Source organism: Amblyomma mixtum, chromosome 1 (assembly GCF_055824585.1).
Source record: "Amblyomma mixtum isolate Tamu chromosome 1, ASM5582458v1, whole genome shotgun sequence".
NCBI classification, from domain to species: domain Eukaryota; kingdom Metazoa; phylum Arthropoda; class Arachnida; order Ixodida; family Ixodidae; genus Amblyomma; species Amblyomma mixtum.
In genome coordinates this window covers 92,451,877-92,467,307 of record NC_143012.1, presented here as the reverse complement: position 1 = coordinate 92,467,307, position 15,431 = coordinate 92,451,877, and the positions used below count along the sequence as shown (strand labels likewise).

General features: G+C 49.4%; 1 protein-coding gene across 1 annotated transcript; it reads left to right on the top strand.

The window, feature by feature from the left end:
• Positions 1 to 5,889: 5,889 nt before the first annotated feature.
• LOC149367220 (endothelin-converting enzyme 1-like) lies at positions 5,890 to 15,156 on the top strand. Its single transcript, XM_089573311.1, has 5 exons — positions 5,890 to 6,026; positions 8,459 to 8,676; positions 9,357 to 9,427; positions 11,344 to 13,032; positions 14,689 to 15,156. Exons 1-5 carry the CDS (start codon positions 5,890 to 5,892, stop codon positions 15,154 to 15,156), a joined length of 2,583 nt encoding a protein of 860 aa, XP_089429437.1.
• The last annotated feature ends 275 nt before the right edge of the window (positions 15,157 to 15,431 follow it).

Below are 15,431 nucleotides of genomic sequence, written 5' to 3'. Positions count from 1 at the left end.
AACGAGCAAAAGTGACAGTCAAGCGCGTTTTCATTCTCACCTGTCATATTCTTAACAACAAGGCTCGAGTAACATGCAGAGCAGGGGAGCAGGGGAATGTTATTAGTAGAGTTCGATAATAGAAATAATTTACGGATCATGAATACCTTCTTCCGCAAACGAGCCAACAGGAAGTGGACGCGGAAGAGCCCCAACGGTGAGACTAAAAATGAAATAGACTTCATACTGTGCGCTCTCCCTGGCATCGTACAAGATGTGGAGGTCCTCGGAAAGGTCCGTTGTAGCGACCACAGAATGCTAAGGTCTCGTATTCGCTTAGATTTGAAAAGGGAAGGGAGGAAGCTAGTGAAGCGGAAGGCCATTAATGAGTTAGCGGTAAGAGGGAAAGTAGAGGTCCAGGTGGTCGAAATTTCCGGAGCCCTTCACTACGGCGTCCCTCGTAGCCTGAGTCGCTTCGGAACGTTCGACCCCAATAAATCAAACCAAAGTAGAGGAATTCAGGATTTCGCTGCAGAAGTGATATTCCGCTTTAACTGAGGAAGACAACCGTAATGTAAAAACAATTAACGATAATCTCACAGCTATCGTTACGGAGTGCGCCGTAGAGGTAGGCGGCAGGATGGTTCGACAGGATACCGGCGAGCTATCTCAGGAAACGAAAGATCTGATTAAGAAACACCAACCCACGAGGGTGTCTAACTCTATAGACAGGATAGAACTAGCAGAGCTATCAAAGTTAATAAATAAGCTCATGGTAATGGACATAAGAAAGCTTAAAATGGAAAGAATCGAGAATGCTCTAAAGCACGGAGGTAATGTAAATGTGATGAAGAGAAAACTAGGCATAGGTAAAAACCAGATGTATGCGCTAAGAGCCAAAAAGGGCAATGTCTTTAGCAATTTGGATAAGATAGTTCAAGTAGCCGAAGAGTTCTACACAAATCTTTACAGAAGCGAATGCAATCAGAACGTTATTGAGAGAGAATGTAGCGCAAAGCAATGGGACATCCCGCCAGTAAAGAAAGAGGAAGTAAAGAAAGTCTTAGGAGCCATGTAACGGGGAAAACAGCTGGTGAGGATCAGGTAACCACAGATTTGTTGAAGGACGGACGGGAGATTGTGCTAGAAAAACTTCCCACCCTGTATATGCAATGCCTTGTGACCTCGAGAGTACCTCGAGCTTGGAAGAACGCTAACATTATCTTAAATCTTAAGAAAAGAGATGTCAAGGACTTGAAAAAATCACAAACCAATCAGCTTGCTGTTCGTTGCCTGCAACGTATTTATTAAAGTAATCGGTAATAGAGTCAGGACAACCTTGGACATGAATCAACCAAATCATCAATGAGGCTTTCGTAAAGGATACTCGACAATAGACCATATTTACGCTATCAACCAGGTGATAGAGAAATGCTCAGAAGATATCCAACCCCTATATATAGCCTTCATTGATTACGAGAAAGCATTTGACTCTGTGGAAACCTCAGCTTTCGTGCAGGCATTGTGGAATCAGGGTGTAGAAGTGCGTTATGTGCAAATATTGCAATATATCTATAACGACTGCACAGCTACCAGAGTCCTCCATAAAGTCAGCAATAAAATTCCTATAAGGAAGGGTCCATGGTAGAGAGAGGGTGCGGTAGATGGTCCTTGCCGATCACAAAATAAACAAGGGAGGGGAAAACCTCAGGTTGCTTGAGCCAACGTTTCGACAAGGGGACTTGTCTTCGTCTGGGTGTAAGGCAGGGAGACAGGATCTCGCCAATCCTATTCACCGCCTGTTTACAGGAGGTATTCCGCAGCCTTAAATGGGAACAGTTGGGGATACGAGTTAATCGAGAATACCTAAGCAATGTGCGGTTCGATGCACGGTGAAATTGCCCTGCTAAATCACCCAGGACATGAGCTGCAATGCATGATCAATGAATTAGACAGGCAGACCAGAACGGTGGGGCTAAAAATTAACATGTAGAAAACCAAAGTAATATTCACCAGTCCAGCAAGAGAACAGCAGCTCGCAATTAATGACACGGTGCTGGAAGTAGTAAGAGAATATGTCTATTTAGGGCAGGTAGTGACAGCTGATCCGGATCTTGAGAGGGAAATAACAAGAAGAATGGGGTGGAGCGCATATGGCAGGTTCTCTCAGATCATGAATGGCGCGGTGAATGGCGCGGTGGCGCCATTCATCGCGGACTATCTCGATTGGTTTACACACAACGCGTGCGATCGATAGATAAGCAGAGTCAATGCTATTTGCCTTGAATTCAGCGGAGAGTGCGAGAACACCCAATGCGCCCAGCTGTCGGCTCATTGTGTGAAGCCTGTATACCTTCGCGAAGGACTAGCAGGTACGAGTGGAAAGTAAGCGCTTTTGTTCGGCGCGAAGTACTTTGCGTAAACATTGTTCGCTGCACACTGGTGTTGAGGACACCTTGCTTTTTGTAGTCAATGCTGAGCGGAAGTGTTGGCAGTGATAGGGCCCAGGAAGCCGTCGTCATCGTCGTCCGGCGGGGCTGCATCTACGGGGGCTCGAGACAAGCAGACGGCGTCAGAGTGCTCGCGTCCAGACAAAGGTGAAGTGGTCCAGATTTTTAAATCACCGTCGCATACCGTCGCTTTCCTTCTTCACGATGCGTTCTTTGAGTCGCAGGCTCCGGAGAGTGAGACGGCCCAGAGGCCTTTCAGGTTAGTAAGCCAGCTCAACGAGAAATGGTCGCTTAGAACTTTTAGTAGCCTTACGTAGAAGTCTTTAAGATAGGTAAGCGCCACAAAAAGACGAACACAAGGCGAGAGGACGACGACAGAACACAGAGGAGTGCTATGGCAACTAAAAGTTCTGCTTGAGGGACGGAATAAAGCAAAACTTCAACATCAACGGAAAGTGCGTAACCGACCTGGCAATTGTCCTGAAGGTAATCTGACACATTTTGTGATTTCCTTGTCTCGAAGGGATCATCTGTATTGATCAACGTGAGCTTCTTTAATAGGAACCGAATAACACACTGCTGCCATGAGCCATTTTCACTGATGATCGCCCTGGAAGTAGGCGCGTAATTTAGATGTTACACAGACGATCGCGAGGAATTCTTTTTCAGTCGTTGAATACTTGGACTCTGCCTTTGACAGAGAGCGGATCGCGCCGACCATGACTGGCTCTGTGTCGTTCTTATTTTGGACAAGCACGGTGCGACAGCCAAGCTGCTTGCGTCGGTATGCACCTCAGTGGCGCCGTCTTCATCAAAGTAGGCCAGTACTGGTGGCTCTGGCGGACAGCGTTTAAGTTCTCTGAAAGCTTTAACCGCGGCACTTCCTACAGGAACGAGACGTTTAACTTTGTGAGACACATCAAGGTTCGGCAATGTGCGATAAGTTTTTAAAGAAGAAACAGCGACAGTATGCGCACAATCTGGAGAATCTGTCAATCGAATTTCTTGTCGGCAGGCGGTGAGAACTTAGCGCCAGCGGATGCCTTTGCTGGATCGGGCCGCACTCCGTTCTTTTTCCCGCACTCCGTTCCTTACACCTGCCCAGGTACACCTTGCAGGTTGTCCACTTGCCACTGTTCACAGGGTTGTGGACAAAGTGCCCACCGCTGCAGGTGGCAGGTCAAATAATGATTGGCCGCGAAAGCTCACTCGGGAAGGTTTACTTGGGTCTCAAGAGCCCCCTAGATGGCAGCCCGGCCTTGCCGTTGCAATTGTCCTGGCTCTGTTTTTAGCCTTTCTGGACATAAGCGGTGCATACGATAACGTGAACAGGGAACTCCTGTGGAGCATATTGAAAGATTTAGATATTGATGATGAGGTAATTGATTTTCTACAGGAAATCTACCGAGATAATGAAGTTGAAATTACATGCGAAGGGAAAAAAAGTACCACAACTGTGGGGGTGCACAAAGGATTAAGGCAAGGGTGTCCTCTATCGCCGCTGCTGTTCATGCTTTACGTGATAAATATGGAAAGAAGGCTAGAAGAAAGTAATCTGGGTTATAATCTATCGTATAGATTAGGCGGAAATGTAGTTGAGCAGCGACTCCCGGGTTTAATGTATGCGGACGATATTGTACTGTTAGCAGATAGCCAGGAAGATTTACAAACTTTGGTTAATTGCTGTGGAGACGAAGGAGACGCTCTAGGATTCAGTTTTAGCCCAACTAAATCAGGTGTGATGATTTTTAACGATACAACTGATCAGGTGCTTACAATACAAGGCCACGAAATACCCAAAGTGGCCGAATGCAAATACCTCGGGATATGGCTAAACGAAGGGCAGATATACACGGAAAAGCATGAACAGGCTCTTAGGGCAAAAGGACGAAGAGACGCCGGGATAATGAAACATAGGGCATTATGGGGGTGCAACAAATATGAAGTACTAAGCGGTATTTGGAAAGGAATAATGGTGCCGGGACTTACTTTCGGCAATGCGGTTCTGTGCTTAAGGGCAGAAGTTCAGTCGAGATTAGACGTAAATCAGAGAGCTGTTGGAAGATTAGCACTAGGTGCCCACGGCAAAACCACAAACGAGGCAATACAAGGGGATATGGGCTGGGCATCGTTCGAGGCACGGGAAGCTAAGAGTAAAATACTATATGAAGAACGCCTGAGGAAATTGGACGATAACAGATGGGCAGCTAAGGTATTTAAATATTTATACAGAAATAACGTTGACTCACAGTGGCGGAAAAGAACTAGAAAACTAACCAGTAAGTATGCCGGTCATGAGGACGGAGAAAGAAAGAGCATTAAACGACAGGTTAAAAACGCGGAAGTTAAAAATTGGATGAATTCAATGGAAAAGAAACATAGTGTAGAATTATATCGATTCTGGAAAAGGCAGATCAGGAAAGCCTTTTTCTATGATAACTCAAGAGGCAGTGCCCTACTTTTTGAAGCTAGATCAGGGAGTCTTAGAACGCGCAGCTACAAAAAGAAATTTAACGAAGAAGATGACACATGTGCAGTGTGTGGTATATCTGTGGAAACAATTGAACACCTCATAATCAAATGTGATGGTATCCATCCGGATGTCGATGCAGGCACAGTCACTCTTTCTGAGGCCCTAGGGTTTAAAGATAACAATGGTCATGTAAATAAATCTGCAGTGGAAGTGAGCAAAAAGCGATTGGAGGATTGGTGGCTGAAAAGCAGAGATGTGGCATAAGGTTAGAATTGTAGGAAACCGTAGGCAAAGGTGATGGAGAATCTTAATGAGAATTGCCAACACAGTAAACAAAAAAAATAATAAATAAAGAAAAGCTGAGCATGGTGGCAATTGCCACCACCCCGTTTCAAAGGGGGCGCTCCTATCCATGCATCCATCCATCCATCCATGCAGAGGAATTGCACATTGCTTAGCCACTGCAGCACAGAGTTAAGAGTGGTTTTTAGGAATCGCAGGGATCAATGAATGTAAAGTAGAGATTGACGAAGTTCGCATATAGGAGCATTAACTCAATATCGCCATCCGGACAACTTGCATCCGTGAACAATGAATCCGATAACCGGGACTGAAGCGAAACCCAAAATGCCATAGCACCTAATTTGCATTTGGTTGAACTACGCGAATCGACCGTCATTTTTTTCATTTCATTTTGCTGTCCTTAACGCCGACTATGTGCTAACTGGTCCTGCAAGAGTACATTAGCAAACCTCGAACATCTCCCGAGGAGCTTCTGAAGCAGTAATTTTCACTACATGCACAAACTAAGGTGTCAGAGCTGAAGTCGCCTACTTCGGAAGTCCCTCGTGTATCTGGAGCTGTTAAAAAAAGAAAGGAAAAGGATCGCCATTTCCGTGCGCGTGGTTTGGGCTGCGCGCGAGAGATAAGGCAGAAGGTCTGACTGAGAGCCGGCTGGACGCCACCCGACGAGCTCCTCCAGCCGCCATGTCTTCGATCGGCACCAGAAGGCGATCCACTCGCGTTGGCCGCAAGTCGTCGAAGGCCACGGACCGACAACCCGACCAGGACCACAGGACGACGCGGTCCAGGCCTGTCGCGGCACCAGCAGCCATGCTTCATGGGTAAGTATGGCGCATTTCGTGGAAGGGACAGCAGCGTATCTCAGCCGAAGGGGCTCCCGGCTATCGTATGTACGGCGACGTAACAAGGGGCTAAGTGACGGCGGCCGCTGTTCTTCTTTCCCTTGGTGCCTGTTCTCGAGTTACCCCTAACCAACACTAACAAGGCCACCCTGCGCCATTCGCAAAGCTGCGATAGTGTGTAACCAATTCAGCGCAGAAACGCGCGTCCCGAACCTCATAACCACAAACCTTCTAGTTTTTTACTGCTGCTTAGCCCACTGGCGGAAGCACGGACGAGCCGGGCTCGTCCGAAGCTGATGATCATATCTGGCTCATGACAAGTGCAGCTTGTCATGTGTTTCCTGGCAGCGGTGTAACTCAGAAGTAGGAAGCATAGGACTCGTAATCCAAAGCATTTCTTGGTTTCCCAACAGATTGCCGCTTGATTGCTAAATGGCTATTTTGATGCCCTTTTTAAAAAAACATTGGGGGGCGGGGGACACTTAAGCTTCTCCTAAAGGTATGACGCGATAGCGTAATGGGTTAACCAGCCTCCTAGGTTCCTCTCTGGGGACCACTTGCCAGAGCATGCCCGTGATAATTCGCTCTCGATGCCAACGCCGGATTTCTTGGAGAACGGGGCCTTTAACGCTATCGCATTAACATGTGTCCGTTAGGAGGTTAAGGGACGTTTGATCGCTTTCGCGATATTCTAAGACCGCAAAGGTGAGTGCTTTGATCACTTCACAGATGGATATAATGATAGATCCCATGCCTCGACAGTCACTCCGACGCCGGCGCGTGAGCGTCCGCTTACAGTGTGCCGGGTGAATTAATCAAGTGTCCATAGCGCCTGGCGCGAACAGTACATATCTGATCTAACCAAGCAAGAATTCTTCTTAGAAAGAAACCCCTGTACCTACGTAGCATGTATATGGTTGCATGGCCCCCGCGGTGACTCAGTGGTTAAGGTGTTCGGCTGCTGACCAAAAAGACGCTGGTTCGATCCGAGCCGGGGTGGTCGAATTTCGATGCACGCGAAATTCTAAAGGCCCGTGTTGTGTTCGATGTCAGTGCACGTTAAAGATCCCCAGGTGGTCGAAATTTACGGAGCCCTTGATTACGGCGTCCATCATAGCCTGAGTCGCTCTGGAACGTTGAACCCCATAAGCCAAACCTAATGGTTGCCTTTAAATAATGGGATAGCGTTAAAGCTCACATTATCCAGAAAATTCGGAGTCGGCGTTGTGAGCGTTAAACAGCGACATGACACCGTATTTCGCACCGTTTTCTTTGTGCACGAATCACGAGTAACAGCTGATTCCTAACATAGCACGGACAGCGCTCGTCCGTGTGGTTTCCTTCATCTTCGTCTTCCGTCCTTTTCGCGCTGTTTTTTCCACCCAAAATGGATAGCATTATTCTTCTGTCAGAACAGCTCATAAGTCGCACACAGTGCCAAGGATCGTTGGAAAGCACTTAGTGTTGAACATTTTTCTGGTGTGTGCTCAAACAAAAAGCAACAAAAATTCAACAAACATTCTGCACCATATTTGTGTTGAGTTTTGGGGGACAGCAATTCTGATGAGTGAGTGTTGTGTTTTGGGGTTTTTATTCGGGAAATACATTTTCCCCGTTTAACCGCGGCTGACACAGTTCAAAACTGCCCGACCCCAATCCGTGGTCACTTACGCTACTGAGCGCACGCCCACCACGGCGGGTCTTGCTCTGAGGGAAGAAAGGAACGACACACTGGCTTGCACAATCAAGTCATTTATTGCTGCAACAACAATAACGCAGTTTAACCATGAACGAAAAGAACCAACTAGCCCGCCAGAAGACTATTCTTGAATAACGCCAGCTAACAACAAAATACGCTGAGGAATGGAGGACGTCCGACTCACCAGCACGGTTCCGAGCGAATGTTCGTCCACGGTCCACGAGGACTGGCAGGACGAGATGCGGGGTGAACGTTCCTCCCAACGAGACTTCGCGCCAGTCGGCGAAGTGCGGAGCCTCGCGCCGAACGTCAGCGCGCTTCGCCCGGTCCCGAGCAGAAGAGGACCGTCTGTCCCCCGCACGCGTGCAACAAACACGCGATCCGTGGCGCTCGTGTCGGTGCGGCGCCAGCGCCCTCCCCTGTTAAAGTAACACAACTAAAGAGGGTGCATTGCGGGGAAGCGAATCACCCGGGAGAAGTTGAGGGTGCATTGCTGGGAAGCGAACCACAACAGACGAGTGTAAACTCAACACAGTGTAAACTCGACTCAAGCTGAATTTACATTTAATTTCTGTTAGCTCAACATAGCGTCAACAGAAATTCAAATATCATTTTTATAAGGGGGAGAAAATGTCGCTTGCGCCGAAATTCCATAATCAGCAGCATAACAGTGTTCAGTCGGACGACGTGCCGTTTCATTCAACCTGCACAGGCCACCCGCCAGTGACGTAACGTCCACGTTGCCATGCGCCGGCGCGAACGGGGAGCACGACACCGACGTCCCGTCTCAGATCATTTCCAACGTGGCCGCCTCCCCTGCGGCACTGTCGCTGCCAGAGGCGGTGGTCTGCGCGTCGCCGGTGCCGGATAGAAACGCCGCATCTTTCCAGAATCCCTCGAACCTCAGCGCACGAACGCCGACGGGTCAAGGCGGGCTCAGTGAGTGCTGTGCTGTTGTGTATGGTGTGGCACGATATATCATCACCATCATCATCAGCCTATGTCCGCTGCAGGACAAATTCCTCTCCCATATCCCTCCAGTTAAGGCTGTCTTCTGCCAGCTGCAGCCGCCCCAGCTCCTACATCACGAGCCGCATGGCGTACTCATTCCCCTACCTCCCCCTAAAGCAGAAGGAGCGGGACCGCATCAACGTTCTCCTCAGGAGCTGCACGAAGGTCGCCCTCCGCCTATCCACCCCCCCCCCCCCCCACCTCTACTGCCCGGCTCCTCAACCTCGGTACCCACAACACATTTGAGGAGCTGGCAGAAGGCACCCTAACAGCACAGCTGACCCGCCTGATGGCTACCGCGACAGGCTGCACTCTGCTCTGTCAGCTGGGCGCCGCCCCGGTCATCCATCCTACCAAGGAGGCCCCCCTACCTCCTGTCCTACGCTCCCAACTCATCATCCATCCCATCCCTAAGAACATGCACCCCGAGCACGACGAAGAACGCAAACAACGAACTGTTGTTTGTGCAGCTAAGAACAAAATAGCCAGTTCACCCACTCATAACAGAAGATAATTTTAGTGTTACATAAAGTGAGTCCGTTGGGCAGCAAGACCTGTTTACGGCGTTCTCGTCTTCTGCCATCATCTCTTTCAACTAGGAGCTCCCAAGACGCTGATCAGGCGGAGGTCTGCTGAAGAGGCGGAAGCCCTCAAAGGACTCGAGGAAATGGTATGCGGCGGCTTCCTTCAGAGAAATGCTCGCTGTACACGGTCAGATTGCTTTGAGAAGCTCAGCTTTGTCGGGGTGCAGTGCGGCAAAGCACAGAGCCTCCAGTAACACTGGCTTGCGAGCTGTGCGCGGATTTGCAATCGTCAGATGATTCAGACAAAGGCCGTTTGGCTAATAAAGTGTGATTTTGCGTCATTTTTGCGAAGGGTCTCAGGTTGCGGAGTCATGGGGCCTATAATCATTGGCATGAATGGTCATTGTTGAGTAATGTGGTCACTGAGATCCTGCATTGAAAAGGGGATGACTGCCTTAATAATTATGTTATTGTATCACGTGACTATTCGAATATTGATAGGCTGCATGAGAATACTTAGCGGATTCAAACATGTGATGCGACCGATTTAAATAAGAGGCCAGGTTTCGTCATCGTGACTCAACTCTTGTCATTCTGTGCAAACAATACCATTTATGCACCCTTGCCGAGCTTACCAAAAATTGACACTGAAACTCACTGAACTGAGTAGGGTGCTCTGTCAAGTCAGTGTTGTAACCAAAGGTTAGTTTTTCTGATTCCTTGCCTTCTTTCGTGTAAAGTTTATTTTTTTTCCCCGAAAAGACACGGGTATTATTCTTTAGGGTTTACACTATTAAATTTGTTTCACTATGACAGAATGCTCTGTTTTCAAGTTGTGTGGTATTCTTTCGGTCCTTTCTCCGCTACCGGGGATCCGGAGACATGTTAAAATCACTTTTTCAAATGTGAGCAGCTCTGCCTGGTTTGGACATAGAAACGTACCTGGGTTAACCTCTAGGCTCGATTTGTAGTAGGCAGCAACCCAAACAACCAGCAATGTTCCAGAACGGCTCAAAAACCGTTGCTGCGGTGGAAATGATGAGCGTCGATGCTAGCAGCTATACTACAATACCGGAAAGTGCCATGCTTAACGGAAACTTTGCATACAGAAGATGAATATGTGCGTAACTTTTTCAGTTTCCTTAACGAACTGAAAAATTCATCACCTAGGATCCAAAAATTGACTGAACATCATGCCCGCGAACATAAACATCTTTTTCCTCTGGTTAAAACGTGTTAGGCTGGGCCTTCCCTGACGTTGCCTATCAAATTTGCGCTGTCGTGTATGTCTGAAAGGGAATTGTGATTATCGTGTGGTCTGAATCTCTAGGATTTGCGACTTGTGGTGTAAAGGAGGGAGGGCGCCACGTTTTTTTTTTTTCTTTCAGCAATGTTTTACAGTGTGAACGTTCATTTTTCGTAGATAAGCGTATGGCATTTCTGACACGCAGTGGGTTCGAGAATTTCTAATAGTGTAACTGTTTATCCCGCATTCTCCAGTCAATGGCTGATTTCCTGTTTTCGTGCTGACCGCCAAGCTCGGAATACAGGTGTAAATAATTAAGTGTAACACAGTAGAACCAGGGTCATCTCTAACTGACAACCTTCACGCTAACTTAACACAGTTACGATTTTTTTCAGTTGAGCTCCTTAAGCCTTTGCTGTTTTATTAGTTCTGTCAACGTGACAGTAAGCAAGTCGGTGCAAGAAGTCAAATATTTATTCTGAGCCTCGACTACTTATTCCGAAGCCATATCGAAGAATGACCCAGCGAATGAATGCAGGGAAAGAGCAGAGGCGAGAATTTGGCTTGATCGTTACAACGACTTGTCAGTGGTGGTGCTGTAATCAACGCGTTAATTGCTAATATCAAAGCCAAATGAAGAAATTTTGATGGCTGTGAAGATCATCTTCCAGTGATTACTGACTCCACTTAGAAAAGTTTTCCAAGTTCACAGCATCGTAAAATGATGTCATCCGTTGTTAGGAAGGTCATGGGATCTTGAGATGTCTTCACAACTGGCTGGAGGGAATTCATTTCTAGAATGTCATTCTTCCGCAGATGAGCGTCAGGTCTCCGTTTTCACCATCGCCGCGCCGATTAACTGGACGAAAACGTGACCCCGTGAGGAAGACGGCAGCTATCGTATTTCTGCTCTTCGTCGTCACCATCTTCGTCGCGGTGGTCTTCTACCTTGCATCGACAATGCCCAGTCGTCGCGTTGTACCCACGGTTTGCACCACACCGGCTTGCCTGGATCACGCAGGAGCGCTGGGCCTGAAACCAGGGAGGAGCTCAGAAGCCTGCGAAGATTTCGGCCAGTTTGTGTGCTCCGGATGGCTGCACGACGACACCCGGCCTAGTGAGTCCGTGCCACTATTTCGCTTGGCGTACTGGCTGCTGGGACAAGCACAGCTTCGCGAGGACCCTCTTCGACCCCTAAGGAAAAGAGTGAGGGTGATGATGGACGCCTGCCTTCGCCGGGAAGGCCCCGCTGCAGACATCGATGACTCGAAAAGCCTAATCGATTTCATGAGCAAAGAGTTGTTCCCCTGGCTGCTAGACCCCACCGATGCTCGGCTTGGAGATACGGATGATTACTCAGTACCGTTGCGGACTCTGGTGAACCTGTCCGTCCTGTGGGCTATGCCATTGTGGTTCTATGTTGACTTCATAGAGCCATGGCACGGCACCGCCCACCGGCGATCGGTATCTGTGAGTCCATCGGGCATGCCGTTCATTACAGGAATAATACATGGCGAGGTTAATAAGTACAAAGGCTTCTATAACTCAGTCGTCGACTGGATCTTATCCGGAACCTTTGGAGAAAGAGCCGCCTTGCCGGCATTTTTTGAATTCGCAAAGACTAGCAATGACATCCAGCGTTCTATCCTCGGAAATCTGTCGCTCTTTTTCGGAGCCACACACCCGAGGCCTCGTTTTCTGCTGATCCGTCAATTACCACCTCTGGTGCCGAAGATCTTAGCTCGTGACTGGGTAGACGCCCTGCAATCTGCCTTCAACGCTAAACCACCTCTGAATGAAGAGGACACACTAATCACCACAAAAGGCAACCTGCTCGATGCCATTCGTGTCCTCTTCACTTCTTACTCGGCCCGAGAGGTGACCTTCCATACGGCATGGTGGCTCATCCAGCTCCTCGCCCCTATCACTAGTAGCTCAGTGCGAGACCTCTTCATAAAACACGCGGAGTCGGAGTTCTTCTACCGGATCGTTTGCAGTATAAGCGCTGCCCCCGTGTACACGGTGCTTTTCTCAGGCGCCGACGACAGCCTAATGCCGCAAGGTCAGAGGCTCGCCGTTTCGACCCTGCTGAGAACTTTGCACAAGACGGCGCTAACAGAGGTCGGCTCCTGGCCCACCCTGGACACCAAATCGGTCCGTACTGTTACCACCAAGCTGCAGAACACCAGCACAGTGATATGGCCTCCTGAAGAGTACATGACCAGCACGAGCCTGGAAATCCTGTACGGACGCGACTACAAAATGGAGCAGAGCTTCTTCGGCCATTGGCGCATGAGTCGCGAGCAGCTGCAGAAGTCACTCGGCAGCGAAGAGTACCAGGCGAGCCTGCGGTTGTTTCGCTTGCAGTCCGCCCACCTGGCTGCGTACAGCCCCGTGACGAATGTGATTTCCGTAGCGGTGGCTGCGCTCGCCCCGCCGTACTACGCCGACGAAGGCACGGACGCCATGGCCTACGGGGGCCTCGGATTCCTGTACGCCATGCAGGTAAGTGGAGGCGCTGCAGGTTCCAAGATCTGCGCTCAGAAAACAGGGGTCCTTGACTAATTAACGCCAGAAATGTGTTGGAACAGTAAGGTGAAGTAATGGGACGCAGAGGTGCGTGTGGTAAAGCCCATTGCTGCTATACCGGTACTCTACCACGTGACCACCGTAGCGGCGGCGTTTGGGAAGACCATCCCCCTCGCGTTCAGGAGATTCCAGGTTGGATGCTCAACAGTGGCGGGTACTCATCTAATTTCAATGGGCACAAAATTTCCCTCGGCCCGGTGCTCGGCTCCTCTGGGGTGAAATTCTAGGAGAAGGGCCTTTGTTCACATCACATACACTCGGTTGAAAAGCTAACTGCGAGGTACCGAAATGCTCCTTTTGCGGTCAAGATCGCTGTGGCCCTTATTCTGAGTGCCTGTTCAAGCCCACATTGAAGAGAGTCGAAAGCGCAGGCTGCTTTTCCAAGCCATGCAGCAGTGGGAAGCCGAGCACAAGGGCAGACTATGGCTTGTACGGATTGTACCCATTTGACAAAACCGGTGAGTAAGAGGCCAGCAGCAGGAGTCGAACCCACCACTTTGCAAAGCCGATGCGGGTGTAGATCTAGGGTTGAGAGGACGACCCACTGTCCTCCCGTGTGCTGCCCATGTCTGTGTTCTCCACCCCACTCCTTCAGCTCGCCTTTGCAACGGCATCAGAACGGGCTCAGAAGTGAGCACCTCTGCATGCAAGACCATTGCTAGGGCAGTAGTGGATGCACTCGAAGTGAATCGCGTGAATGAGCTGTATCCATTGGTCTCCGGCCAAAACATAGACTAATGTATCTTAAACGTGGATGTTGCTTCATATTCTGAGGCTAGGCACTGTATCATGCTGCTCTAAGCATTGTTTTCTTGCATACTTGTGCCATGTACCACCTGAAAGGCGAACGATCGAGGCTTAAAGCAACTAGACCTACCTACTCTGATGTCAAAAGCTGAACTGAACATTGCTAATATTAACAGATCTAAGCTTTCGGGCTTAACGCATTATTCAGCAAAAGCTGATTGGCTTTGGCGGCGCATTGGCGGCAGAGTGGTCTGGAGTAGTAGGCCCGTTTTGTCATTTCACTTTTGTCCCTTTGTTGGAAGCGTTCTTCATACCAAAACACGGGACTTCTAGCGTAAGCGATCCATCAGTCAGCCTGTCAGGAAGAAATAGATTTTTTAGAATATCCGATAACGTATGCAAGGTAAGCGTCCTGCCCATTGGGTGACCCGTCTGTGCTCTGGGTTGGTAGGGTTTGTGTGTATATTGAAGCTTCTTAATAAACCCTTAAATTGCTAATGAGCGCTGCGTGACCCCTTTGTGTCTGTGTTTGTAGCGCTTGTGTTAATGGCGATGCTGTATTCTCTGCTGTAGTGTATTCTCTGTTAGCGTTGAGCTTCTTTAATGGTTATTGGTTTTGAACAAACGAAAGCGAGAGTATTTTCTTTATGATGGTGGTCCGCGAGGAATGAATAGCCAGCAGAAGGAAAGTGCTACCTCTAATTTTCTAGTGATACTCCTGCATCTCTTAGTGCCAGTGCTCTAAGCTTGAACCTACGATAGTGTTCGCAACAACCTCCCCTAACTGGATATTTCATTGCACTCTCTCTTCATCGGCTCTCGCAGCTTGCGCGCACCATCAACGCGCTCACGGTTCTGCTCAGCGACGACATGACACAGACACCGTGGAATCCGGCGTCGTCCGTCGTCGACCCTGTCGAAGGGAGCACCCACAACATCGGCTCACCCGGGCGAGCCCTGTGGGAGCTGGGCAGGTGCTCGGCTGACGTCACTTCCGGTGGCAACGTGACGGCGCTCTTTCCCCTCCTTCCGGCGCTGAAGATCGCGCACGCGGCCTACCTCCGCTTCCGCAGCGAAGATCGGGACCTGCGGCTTCGAGGCCTGGAGGAGTACAGCGCGGAGCAGGTCTTCTTCCTCACGGCCTGTCACGTGACCTGCTGGGAGAGAAGCGACCGCCACCGCGTGTCACCCGAATGCACCGAAGCCATGCGCAACTTCGAGCCATTCGCCAAGGCCTTCAGCTGCCCCGTGGGGTCACCCATGAACCCGGAGCACAAATGCGCCTTTTTGTGAGGGCGCGGCCGTTGATGTCAAGTGGGACGCATGCGAGACATTTTTGCAGTACCGCTGATGCGACCCGCATCTCGTGTGCGTAATATTTGGTCGACAGTGTATTATTTTGGGACTTTCGTGCAGCCAGCTTTGTTAGAGCACTTTTCTTTTATACAAGCTCAGTGGCAGTCAGTCCCGAAGTCTGTAACCTGATGACCAAAGCCACTAGCGACCTTTCGGGAAACTATTTGTTCGAAGGGGCGTGCACACTGTGGATGCGTGTAGAGTTTTGGCCT